At 41.5% G+C, this 13,586-nt stretch overlaps 1 protein-coding gene across 3 annotated transcripts in view; it reads right to left on the minus strand.

Moving 5' to 3' along the window:
* LOC129816149 (tissue factor pathway inhibitor-like) overlaps positions 1-2,392 on the minus strand; it is a 49,433-nt gene extending 47,041 nt beyond the window's left edge. The window contains exon 1 of one of the 3 annotated variants that reach the window (XM_055870364.1): positions 2,199-2,392. In XM_055870364.1, the coding sequence (XP_055726339.1) occupies positions 2,199-2,286 (88 nt within the window). In that variant the 5' untranslated portion in view covers positions 2,287-2,392. The remainder of the gene's footprint in view (positions 1-2,198) is intronic. The other 2 variants (XM_055870365.1, XM_055870363.1) reach the window with 2 other exon arrangements.
* Between the last annotated feature and the right edge of the window lie 11,194 nt (positions 2,393-13,586).

Genomic DNA, 13,586 nt, shown 5'->3' on the forward strand with positions numbered 1-13,586 from the left:
AAAGACATAGTAGCAGGCCAGTCTCGCTGTATTTTAATTGCTGATACTGAGATGCACTGTCTGTTGCGGATCATTATTCTCCAAAGTCGTCCCAATAATATGGCCACATCACAGGAGGCTGCTGAGAAGAGGACAGCGCATAATAATGGCTGGGATGGAGTGAAATGAATGGTATCAAACACATGGAAAATTTGTATTTGATGTGTTCGATACCATTCCATTGACTCCGTCCCAGCCATTACTATTAGCCCAACCTCCCCAATTAAGGTGTCACCGGCCGCCTGTGGACCAAATATGTTCCCAGCAGGCCCAGTTATTCAGGAAAGATTAACACATGCTCTGCCTCCTCTCCAATCCGAGCGGCTACTTCTTGAGCACCTAGAACCCATAACGCTTCAATAGCCTAAATATTTGTAATTTCACTTTTTTAAATGTATTACCTTTTATGTGTGGCATAAACACAACCATTCACAATTTTTTAAGCTGATTAGTTTACTCTCCTGTAGGCTACCTGCGCACGTTCGTTCAAAATATAATTCCAGCAACCAAACTGTGCAGATTGCGGTGTTGAAAATGCAAACCATGATGTAATTTGTCAGTAAGCTTTGCTTATTGGTTGTTTACCAGAAACCTGTTGGTGGAAGATGCGTTGCATATCCTGTATTTTATATCATTATAAATATACAGTAGCGTCCACAACTTTGAAAATCTGTTTTCTACCTAGCTGATAATTGTCTGCAGCCAGGTCTGATCATAGTGTAGGTCTAATGAATCAGGAAGGGTAAATTAGTTCTGGTGGTCGGTGAACCCTGACCTCAACCCTGCTCCTGATATCGCACAGCAGCAAACCAGCCAGCCTTAGTCCAGACCCTCCGAACCGCCTTCACCACTCTCAGCATCCCCCATTCCAAGTCAATACAGGGGGCCACCAGGCAAACAGTGGTAGGTATGTCAAGAGCTGTGAACAGCCAAGAACCACCCAACACCACAAACGACCCGCTAGAGGCCCTCATCCAAATCTGCAACGAAATGATCAGACCTGGAAATACAGTTTGTTGCTGTAGTCAGGTGTTACATTAATATGCTGTAAATGTATTTACTGGCTTCTGCACTGCCAGTATGTTATTGTACAGTTACAGTAACCTACAGTCTACTGTGCTGCCAGTAATTTACTGAAATTACTGGACATTTTTATAATGTAGTTTGAAAAGCAAATTGCTTATGCTGTAAAGACAAGACAATAAAGACTAATCTGTCTTTTAGTTATAAAAATGCTCAACTTAATTGAGTGACCAATATAGCCTATGTTATTGGCATCAGCAGAAAGCATCAGCCATATTCCTGGTGAGTGCACATATTCACTCTTTATCATTGTTGGGTCAGTGCCACTTGACAGCTTGTTTTCAGAGAATCATTTCCTCCTCCAGGTTAGATGAACATCATATTGTATTTGTGTCTCCCCTTCTCGTGGGCCTATTATATGGATCAGATAACGCTGTTTTTATTGATCTGTTTGTCAGTGTCAGCAGAGTAGGCCAAAATGTCATTTTTCTCGTATTAAAAGTGTAGCAGAATTGCATGAAATGTGTTTATAAAAGGCAACATTTTACCCATGCATAGAAAGAATACATGTATCTAGCCTAGGCCCAAAGTCTACGCGCTCAGCCATGCTTTTAAGTGATTGAGTTAGTTAATTATAATTTAGGCTAATAATATATCTAATCTACAGTACTCATCAGATTAGGAATAGTATGCTATTTTAGACAAGTCTGCAAATGCGATACAAGAAACGCTTTATTAAAGGTGCATTTTTATTGTGAAAATGATCTACCCCAAACACCAAACTCACGCGCCGCCTTTGCTATTGTACGACATGCACATCTGTGCACAAACACAATAACCCTTATGATTAACTATTAACAATGATGAAGGTACATTATTTGCAACAACATAACTGAACTAAAACGTGAATGAAGCATAACTCCGTTTTCTGTTTATCAATTGTGGGGATATCACGCGCCATCAGGTGATATTGAATTTGCGAAATCCAAATTACGCACGGGCTTCTTGACACATGAAGTCTATTCGGGATAAATGTTGTAAAACATATATCTTGAAACAACTAAACAACTGTAGATCGTTGCATGTACACACAATGGAGAAAATGATTCATCAATAAGTAAAAATACGTATCTTACCTATTTCAGAGTCCGAATCACAAGATCCCAAATAAGCGAAATGAACTAAAACAATGCATGAAATCAACCAGCTATTCATTGCAGCCATATCAGCGTTCAGCGAGTAGACTACAGTAAAGTTGTGGTGTGAAAACTTAATGAACTTTTCTTCAAGAGATTGATGGTAGTAGCAGTTCACCCATGCACTTCCGGTTGATAATATACTATTGGCTATATTTATTCTCCTTGATATTGAGCTGAACACAAATTCTTAAAACTGTTCATATTCATATTTTCGAAATTAAAATATATGACAACATTTCGGGTATTATTATCATCACTGTTGTTATTCACTCCTACTGTATTGATGATAGTGCGGTGTTGAATTTGTGTATGAATGTTATCCTACACTTCAGGTAATATAAATAGCTAGGAAAACATTTACATGAATAAATTGTGTTCATACTGTGACGCCCGCCGTTTGGTGCGACGCAAACTCGGTGGAGAGCGTGGTGAAATGGAGAAACATTAGCTGTGTTCGAATACCCATACTAACAGACCGTATACTACATACTGTTAGTTCATTTTAGTATTCTGTAAACTAATGGTATCGTTTCAGTTGAGCATACTAGAGCTTTGCCTGTCTACCGAAAGTTGATTCTGTTGCTATGCAACCTCTTGCTAGCTTGTTAGCATAACAAATTACTAGCTAAACATTTTATGATTTTGGGTGTGTTTGTAAGTTCAATCTGGACTGCCAGAGTGCGCTATGGGGGTTCTTAAATCCAGAGCGTTGTACGTTCTCAGAGCATCTGAACGCACACTAGACGCTCTGGCTGAGGAGTAGGGTTGATCCGAGCTTTCAACAGCAGTCAAGCACCAAAGCTAACTGGCTAACCTTGGCTAGCTACTTCCAGACACAAATGAGAGAACACCTCACTCTGACCATTTTACTCACCCTAGCAGAGGTGGTTAGGCTGTTTTCATGTTATCAAGAACATTGGTGAATGTAACTGCTGTTGGCAACAATTTAACTATGTTTTTTTTCCAGACAAACAGCCATATTCAACGGGTGGTGAGCATTTGCAAATTCATCAGTTAGTTATTCAGTGTGAGAGTGCTCTGAAATCAGAGTAGATAGCCAGAGCTAACAATGTTAATTGAAAAGTACACTGCTCAAAAAAATAAAGGGAACACTTAAACAACACAATGTAACTCCAAGTCAATCACACTTCTGTGAAATCAAACTGTCCCCTTAGGAAGCAACACTGATTGACAATAAAGTTCACATGCTGTTATGCAAATGGAATAGACAAAAGGTGGAAATTATAGGCAATTAGCAAGACACCCCCAATAAAGGAGTGGTTCTGCAGGTGGTGACCACAGACCACTTCTCAGTTCCTATGCTTCCTGGCTGATGTTTTGGTCACTTTTGAATGCTGGCGGTGCTTTCACTCTAGTGGTAGCATGAGACGGAGTCTACAACCCACACAAGTGGCCCAGGTAGTGCAGCTCATCCAGGATGGCACATCAATGCGAGCTGTGGCAAGAAGGTTTGCTGTGTCTGTCAGCGTAGTGTCCAGAGCATGGAGGCGCTACCAGGAGACAGGCCAGTACATCAGGAGATGTGGAGGAGGCCGTAGGAGTTCCTGCAAGAGGAAGGCATTGATGCTATGGACTGGCCCGCCCGTTCCACAGACCTGAATCCAATTGAGCACATCTGGGACAACATGTCTCGCTCCATCCACCAACGCCACGTTGCACCACAGACTGTCCAGGAGTTGGCAGATGCTTTAGTCCAGGTCTGGGAAGAGATCCCTCAGGAGACCATCCGCCACCTCATCAGGAGCATGCCCAGGTGTTGTAGGGAGGTCATACAGGCACGTGGAGGCCACACACACTACTGAGCCTCCTTTTGACTTGTTTTACGGACATTACATCAAAGTTGGATCAGCCTGTAGTGTGGTTTTCCACTTTAATTTTGAGTGTGACTCCAAATCCAGACCTCCATGGGTTGATAAATTTGATTTCCATTGATAATTTTTGTGTGATTTTGTAGTCAGCACATTCAACTATGTAAAGAAAAAAGTATTTAATAAGAATATTTCATTCATTCAGATCTAGGATGTGTTATTTTAGTGTTCCCTTTATTTTTTTGAGCAGTGTATAACAACAATACCACTTAGCTAAGAATGATGTGAATAATCAAGTCAATAAATGTTGGGTAGTTAGATAGCAGATAGTTAATATACTGCCTGGCAAGTCTGATGTATTAATAGCCAACTAATGTTAGGTAACTAGTTAACATACTGGTACACACTGCTGTAATGCTTTGCGGTTCGTAAGGATAGCGTAGCCAACATAACGTGTAATGTAACTTATTTGAAAAGTCATTACTTTAGTACTGTACATTGCTCAACATTAGCTTAACATTTGTCATAAATAGTTCAAGCAATGAATTTGTATCCGCTCTCGTTGGACTTGGGCTGCATATTTTCCGCCATTTTCTTCAAATCTGAAAAAGTTGTTATGCCACCCCAATTTTCTGAAGAATTGCATTATGGGCCCTAAAAGCACGGAAATAGTGTCCACTGCATGTATACTTTGTATTTTGGCGAATTTAGTATGACATCCGGGAACTTTTGGCATACTAACCATATCCATACTATGACCAATAAGCATACTATATACTCAATTCACGTCACAAATAGTACGGTTAGTGTGGTCAGTATGAGTATTCGAACACAGCTACAGTCTGACCTGCTAAGTTTTGATGCAGAGTCTTTGCCCGACAAGGTCAAGTTAGGATGTGTTAAATATCCTGTGAGAGCTTTTTTGTTCCTGAAATACTATGGTGTTTTAAGTGCCAAGCTTATGGTCATGTTGCGATGTATAGGAGTGAAGAGATGAAGGAATGTGTAGTATCAGTGGAGAAAATTGCGTGTGTCCGGTGAGAGAAAGTCAGGTTGAGGTTGCCAGGGTCAGAGTAGTACCAAAAGTGTAGAATCCTGAAGCAGTTAACCCTCCTGTTATGGTGTGAGTCAGTTTTACCCATTTCCACTTTTGAGTTGTCTAAAATACTAGTTAACCTTTCTTTTTCTCCATGAAATTAAATAACTTTTCCTCATTTAGGGTCATGAATCTAACTTATAATGTGGACACACTGATGTGTTGTGGAATGTCTGTGCAGATTTTGTATACAAATATGATGTTGTGGGTCATTTTGACCCGGAGGCTTTCATGTGTATCGATATTTGCACAGGTCCAAAATAAACAAGGGTCTTTTGACGTATCTGGCGTTGACTGGTTCTGATTGCACTTTTATAATTATGTTTGGGTGAAAAGGAGTTTCCCAAGCTTCTCCTTCTCAGTGCGAGAGCAGCAGATCTCTGACACAGACAGTCAACAATGAGTTCCAAAAGATTTTCAGTCAATGAAGACTTATCACAAATTCTGGACTGTAACAGTGAAATAGAAGAAGAGGTTTCAGAGATAGAGGACAATGCTGTTGATGATCCAGATTGTGAATTTTTCTTTGGTGAAGAGGATTCAGAGGAGGGGTCTGCTATACCATCCCATCCATCAGATGAGAGGGAGAGCATGCAACAACCATCATCCAGAGAAGAGAGGACATCAAAGTCTAAAGATGGTACTATAGAATGTTAACTCTCACCACAACGAAGTCAAGGTAGACTGTCAGCTTCCAATGTAATCAAAATTGTTCCAGGGCCTACACGACTTGCTCTGCTCCCCTTGCCAAGACAGTAAAACCAGCACCACTTGTGTAGAATGCAACAAATACATCTGCAGTAAGCACACATGTACAAAAGACTGATGAGATAATTTTGACCAATGGGGACAAATCACACCTAAGTGTTACTGTTACTGGGAAATACAAAAAATGCCTATTGGGGAAAGAAAATGCTTGTTTGTGAGAAATATGTTTAACATAGTTCTTAAATAGAGTTTTTTAGTCAAATGTTCTTGTAATTTTTCTTTCTGAAAGGTCTGACAAGACAACGTTTTGTCTGTTTTTATTTGATTCTTTGACTGTCTTGAGTGTGTTTAAACTGTCCGGGTCAATCTGACCCATACCACAATGGATGTCATTTTTTTTCAGCAAAGCACAAGGGTTAAGAGAGTGATAGAGGAAGATGGGTACAGGGTGAGTGATCCTGTAAGTAGGCAGAGACCAAAAGAGAGGCATGGGAATAAAGAAGAGCACTGTAGTGGGGGTGTTAATCTTCAGCAGGGACTGGAGCACTTGTCAGGATAGAAGGGAAAATGGACAGTGCAAAATACTGACAGATTCTTGAGGAGAACCTGCAACCCTCTGCCAGGATGTTGAAAATGGGAAGATGGTTCACATTTCAACATAACAATGACCCAAAGCAACCGTAACATGGCTGAAGGACATGAAGGTGAATGTCCTTGAGTGGCTTAGTCAGAGCCCCGACCTAAATTCCATAGAGAATCCATGGAATGACTTGAAGAGAGCAGTCCATGATCAGTCACCATGAAATTTGACTGAGCTTGAACAATTCTGCAAGGAAGAATGGGCAAATATTGCACACTCTAGGTATGCAAAGTTAGTAGAGATGTAATTCAAAGAGACTCGTGGCTGTAATTCAAGCAAAAGGTGGTTCCACCAAGTATTAACTCAGGGGGGTGTTCACTTACCCAAATAGGGTATTTTTCTGTTTTTTTTCACTTGGATATTGTAGGTTGTAGGTTATTGTCTAAATAAAGCTGGAAAAGTTTTTATGATTTGTGTGTTCATTTCAGGCTGTAAGGCAACAAAAGGTGAACATTTTGAAAGGGGATGGTGACTTTCTATACCCACTGTATGTGTTTCAGTAAGGTGGCGTTCTTAGCATTCATAACCATGGTTGTCAACTATACTGCAGAAATAGTAAGTCAGATAAAATATAGGTTATGGTGGCGGCTGCAGAGAACTACTTCGAATTGGGAGGTTTTACTGCTGAAGATGTTCAGGGGGTGTTGAGTGGTAGTCTTCTGTCCTCCAAGACCGTTGGCCTGGTGTAGGATTAGATGGGGTTAAATAGAGGAATGGAGTGGTGGCTTCTATTTTATTTTATTGTGAGGGCTAATAGTTGGCAGGGTAATTTTCCTTCCCAAATTTGTATTACCAGAAGTTAATGTAGCTAGGCCGTGACTGGCCTTGTACTCCCGTACAGTAGGTGGCGGTGAATGCACCTAAAAGTTGGATGCGATCTGACAACCCATTCCGAAAGAAGAAGCGATCATTTGGTTCCATTTCAAATCTAATTTTATTTGTCACAAGCGCCGAATTAAAACCGGTGTAGACCTCACAGTGAAATACTTACTTACAAGCCCTTAACCAAAAATGCAGTTTTATGAAAAATATGTGATAAGTAAAAAATAAATAAAAGTGACAAATAATTAAATAGCAGCAGTAAAATAACAATAGTGAGGCTATATACAGGGGGTACCTGTACAGAGTCAATGTGCGGGGGCAGCGGTTAGTCAGGGTAATTAAGGTAATATGTAAATGTAGGTAGAGTTAAAGTGACTATGCATAGATAATAAACAGAGTAGCAGCAGTGTAAAGGTGGGTGGGGGGGGGGGGGGGGGCAATGCAAATAATCTAGGTAGCCATTTGATTAGCTGTTCAGGAGTCTTATGACTTGGGGGTAAAAGCTGTCGTGTGGTAGCAGAGAGAACAGTCTATGGCTAGGGTGGCTGGAATCTTTGACAATTCTTAGGGCATTCCTCTGACCGCGCCTGGTATAGAGGTCCTGGATGTACTGGGCCGTACGCACTGCCCTCTGTAGTGCATTGCGGTCGTAGGCCAAGCAGTTGCCATACCAGGCAGTGATGCAACCAGTTTGGATGCTCTCGATGGTGCAGCTGTAGAACCTTTTGTGGATCTGAGGACCCATGCCAAATCTTTTCAGTCTCCTGAAGAGGAATAGGATTTGTCGTGCCCACTTCACGACTGTGCTTGGACCATGTAAGTTTGGTGATGTGGACACCAAGGAACTTGAAACTCTGAACCTACTCTATTACAGCCCCATAGATGAGAATGGGGGCGTGCTCGGTCCTCCTTTTCCCATAGTCCACAATCATCTCCTTTGTCTTGATCACGTTAGGAGAGAGGTTGTTGTCCTGGCACCACACGGCCAAGTCTCTGACCTCCTCCCTATAGGCTGTCTCATCGTTGTCGGTGATCAGGCCTACCACTGTTGTGTCATCTGCAAACTTAATGATGGTGTTGGAGTCGTGCCTGGCCATGCAGTCATGGGTGAACAGGGAGTACAGGAGGGTACTGAGCACGCACCTCTGAGGGTCCCTCGTGTTGAGGATCATGTGTTGTTACCTACCCTTACCACCTGGGGGTGGCCCATCAAGAAGTCCAGGATCCAGTCGCAGAGGGAGGTGTTTAGTCCCAGAGTCATTAGCTTAGTGATGAGCTTTGAGTGCACTATGGTGTTGAATGCTGAGCTGTAGTCAATGAATAGCATTCTCACATCGATGTTCCTTTTGTCCAGGTGGGAAAGGGCAGTGTGAAGTGCAATAGAGATTGCATCATATGTTGATCTGTTGGTGCAGTATGCAAATTGGAGTGGGTCTCGGGTTTCTGGGATAATGGCGTTGATGTGTCCATGACCAACCTTTCAAAGCACTTCATGGCTACAGACGTGATTGCTACGGGTCGGTAGTCATTTGGGCACAGGGACTATGGTGGTCTGCTTAAAACATGTTGTTATTACAGACTCAGACAGGGAGAGGTTGAAAATGTCATTGAAGACAATTGCCAGTTGGTCAGCGCATGCTCGCAGCACACGTCCTGGTAATCCGACTGGCCCAGTGGCCTTGTGAATGTTGACCTGTTTAAAGGTCTTTCTCACATCGGCTACGGAGAGCGTGATCACACAGTCGTCCGGACCAGCTGATGCTCTCATGCATGTTTCAGTGTCAACATATTTATTAGTGAAACCAAAGTGCTCTAACATACTGTATATACATTAAATCAAATAGCCTAGTACACACAAACTTTTCAAATGTTCAAATCAAAAGGCTATTGCACCCACAACAAACAATGTGAAAACACCTACCTTAATTTGGCTCTCAATTAGAGGCAGGTGGTTTTCATTTCCTCTGATTGAGAGCCATATTAAGGTAGGTGTTTTCACATTGTTTGTTGTGGGTGATTGTCTCCTGTGTCAGTGTCTGTTACGCCACAAGGGACTGTTTTCGGTTTTGTTTGTTTGTTTGTTTGTTTGTTTGTTTGTTTGTTTGTTCGTTTTATGTAGTCAGTTTTCCTGTTCATGCGTTCTTCGAGTTTCATGTAAGTTTGTCGTCCAGGTCTGTCTACATCGTTTATTTGTTTTGTAGTTTGTTAAAGTGTTTTCGTGTTTTTTCGTCTTTACTTTAATAAATAATATGTCGAACTACAACGCTGCATTTTGGTTCAATCCCTGCTCCTCCTCTTCGGATGAAGAGGAGGAGGAAAGCCGTTACAGTTGATTTCGGTAGCGCATCCCCATATCTAATTGTTCAGCTGTTGTCAAAGCCGAAATCAGTATGACATCCAGGCATTTAAAGTATTCTCGATTTTCAAAATGTAACATACTATTAAACTGTCTTTTTTCGCTTACTCAAACAGCCTATTTTCAGTCCTATGGACTTCACCAAGTGAGATCTAAAGTAAATACTGTGTGTTATCATTAACATTTTATTATTTAAAGTTCATGAACAGTCAAAATCATGTTTTTCATTAAATTGGATCAAAGTATGATGACCAAAGTATGAAAAATGACTGTAGCTTCTACATTGATAAAGTTTGATCATAAAGTTACTGGTCCCCTCCCCCATGTGAAATCACCCTAACTCTCAATTTAATACACCAATGGTAACATGTTATTCTCTTACCTAATTTAAATAAGTACCGCCTTGTAACCCACAGTGGAGAAGGCGTGGTTTATATAGCTAGATAGCTACTCTGCTGGTGCCAAAATGTTATTGTTGGGTGTCAGAAAATATCATTAATGCGCCTCCCGAGTGGTGAAGCGGTCTAAGGCACAGCATCGCAGTGCTAGAGGCATTACTACATTATTCCCGGGCTGTGCCATAACTGGCGGTGGCCTGGAATCCCATAAAACGGTGCACAATTGGGCCCAGCGTTGTCTGGGATAGGGGAGGGTTTGGCCGGTGGGGCTTTACTTGGCTTATCGCGCTATAGTGACTCCTTGTGGTGGGCCAGGTGCCTGTAGGCTGGTTCCTGTAGGCTGACCCCCGTAGCCAGTTGAACAGTGTTTCCTCTGACACATTGGTGCGGTTGGCTTCCCGGGTTAGGTGCGTCATGTTTCGGAGAACGCATGACTTCACCTTTGCATCTCCTGAGCCCGTTGGGGAGTTGCAGCGATGAGACAAGATCGAAAAAGGGGGTAAAATACAAATCAAAAATAAGAACATTAAATTAAAAGTTTACCCTAATCATCTATGGCAAAGATACTTATGTTTTCCTTTTAATCTGTGTCTGGTGTTAACTATATAGTTATTGGCCAGCTAGGTTTTCAGCCAGCATAGAACAAAAGGGGGGAGGGTCATTCAAAACTCAGACGCAGTTGTCACGTCAACACATCTGTCAGTGCTGCTGTGAACCACATCAGAAGGATCATGTTGTTTGAGTTGATTTGTGTATTACCAAATGAGCTTGAGATGGATTTTCCTGCAGCCCTACATCCAAGTTTCTTGACATAGGCGTTTCAAAGAGCTGTCAGTCAAGGAGACCTCATGAATATAAGCTTCCTGCCCACTAAGCCTGTCTTTTCAAACTTCCTGGTAGTTAGCTATGAGAGAAAAAGTACTGTTCAGAATGACTGTTCGGGACCTTTAACACATCACAGTTGTAACCTTTCATATTTGGCCTTCTTTGGCAACCAAATGAAATTCTCTCTCCATTATTTGGGATGTGATGAACAGTTGCAAGATATCCCACCAAGCAAAATGTAGTTGAAAAAATGATTGTGCCCAACTTCCAGTCTGTTTGGTTTTGTTTGAAAGTTGAAAATATTTATTTTTCAGGTTGTTGTTTCAACAACTTGAAAACAACTTAATTTCAATGTACTTGCAGCCTATACACATGACGCAATATTTAAAATTGCTATATGTACAATTTTATTAACAATCATTCAACCCCAGTATTTACAAACAGTATTTCTTTACAACACTTAAGTGCTAAATGTCTTTATTCCACTACTGAAGAAGAATTTCTCAAATCATCATACTTAGTTATTATTTCAAATATCCAGCGTGACAAAAGATAAAAATGTTATTATTCCATGCCTCACCATTAAGTGAATTATTGCCAATACATATTAACAAAGAGGTTTCTATTCGGTTTTGATATTTCCATTTCATGTAGCATTTAGTAAACATCATTATTTATGCAACCAACTTTGAATGTTTTTGTACAATTATATTGTATGCTATTCTTACTCTTTTAATCAATGTCATCATATTGCAAAAAAAATGCACCCAATGAACTGACCAATCAACCGAATCTTGCAAAACCTATTTACAAATATGTGTAAAAGCAACACATATCTTTGTCCATCTAAGTATGAAAAACAGTATAAATTCAGTATGTACACAACATGACCAAAAGTATGTGGACACCTGCTCGTCGAACATCTCATTACAAAATCATGGACATTAACTCTTCTGGGAAGGCTTTCCACTAGATGTTGGAACATTGCTGCGGGGACTTGATTCCATTCAGCCACAAGAGCATTAGTGAGGTCGGGCACTGATGTTGGGCGATTAGGCTTGGCTCGCAGTTGGCATTCAATTCATACCTAAGGTGTTTGATGGGTTTGAGGTCAGGGCTCTGTGCAGGTCAGTCAAGTTCTTCCACACCGATTACGACAAACCATTTCTGTATGGACCTCGCTTTGTGCATGGGGGCATTGTCATGCTGAAATATGAAAGGGCCTTCCCCAAACTGTTGCCCCATAGTTGGAAGCATAACTAGAATGTCATTGTATTCTGTAGCGTTAAGATTTCCCTTCACTGGAACTAAGGCGCCTAGCCCGAACCATGAAAAACAGCCCCAGACCATTATTCCTCCTCCACCAAACTTTACAGTTAGCACCATGCATTGGGGCAGGTAGTGTTCTCCTGGCATCCGCCAAACACAGATTTGTCTGTTGGACTGGCAGATGGTAAAGAATGATTCATCACTCCAGAGAAGGCATTTCCATTGCTCCAGAGTATAATAGCGGTGAGCTTTACACCACTCCAGCCGACGCTTGGCATTGCGCATGGTGATCTAAGGCTTGTGTGCGGCTGCTCGGCCACGGAAACCCATTTCATGAAGCTCCCAACAAACAGTAATTGTGCTGACATTACTTCCAGAGGCAGTTTGGAACTTGGTACTGAGTGTTGCAACCGAGGACAGACAATTCTTATGCGCTACGCGCTTTAGCACTCGGCGGTCCCACTCTGTGAGCTTGTGTGGCCTACCACTTCGCGGTAGAGCCGTTGTTGCTCCTAGACGTTTCCACTTCACAATAACAGCACTTACAGTTGACCGGGGCAACTCTAGTAGGGGAGAAATTTGACGTTGAAATCCCTGAGCTCCTCAGCAACGGTTGTGGAAGAAATAGACGAATCCACTAATTTGAAGGGGTGTCCACATACTTTTGTATATATAGTCTATCTTCCACTATGTCAAAACTGTGCATGGTAATTAAATTTAGTATCACTTTTCTACTAATCCAGTGCATTTTTGTTGAAAATTAGGTCAAAGTATTCAACTACTGAAAACTGAAACAAACAAATTAATCAAACAAAGACAAATAGATGAATCACACTTTTCCAGCCTGCTGAAGGCGTGTGGTGTTGGCTTGGTAAACAGCGCCCCCGGCTCTACCAGGGGCATGCTTCGAGGTGGTCACGTTTTGTGGCCTTGCCGTTCCATTTCTTGACTGCCCCTGCAACACAAACACAAACAGTTATATTAAATCAAGCTCTCAAAGTAATGGATATGGAGCATCTGCTGTATGGCCTCGGTTACACCCAGCACTTAAATGCGACTTCTGTCTTCCAAAGACTCCAAGCTGCATTAGGTCTGGATGCACGAAAGTCACATTGTACTCGCATTAAGTTCAGATCTGCCAGGGAGGGAATTGTGTTCGGAATTTGACATAGTCTGGATGCAATCAGGCCACCAAATATGCATATGTAAAGAGTAAAGCAATGTAAAGAGATGGGGTGAATGACTGGGGAAAAGTACATTCTACACAAATTACTTTTATAATAGCAAAGAACAAATGTGTGTGCCTGAAGGGAAATATGTTCATACAGCGAGCTAACACATGAATATCGGTGGACAATTTGTGCTAAAGTAAATGACCATAG

Source organism: Salvelinus fontinalis, chromosome 19 (genome assembly GCF_029448725.1).
Source record: "Salvelinus fontinalis isolate EN_2023a chromosome 19, ASM2944872v1, whole genome shotgun sequence".
Taxonomy (NCBI): Eukaryota; Metazoa; Chordata; class Actinopteri; order Salmoniformes; family Salmonidae; genus Salvelinus; species Salvelinus fontinalis.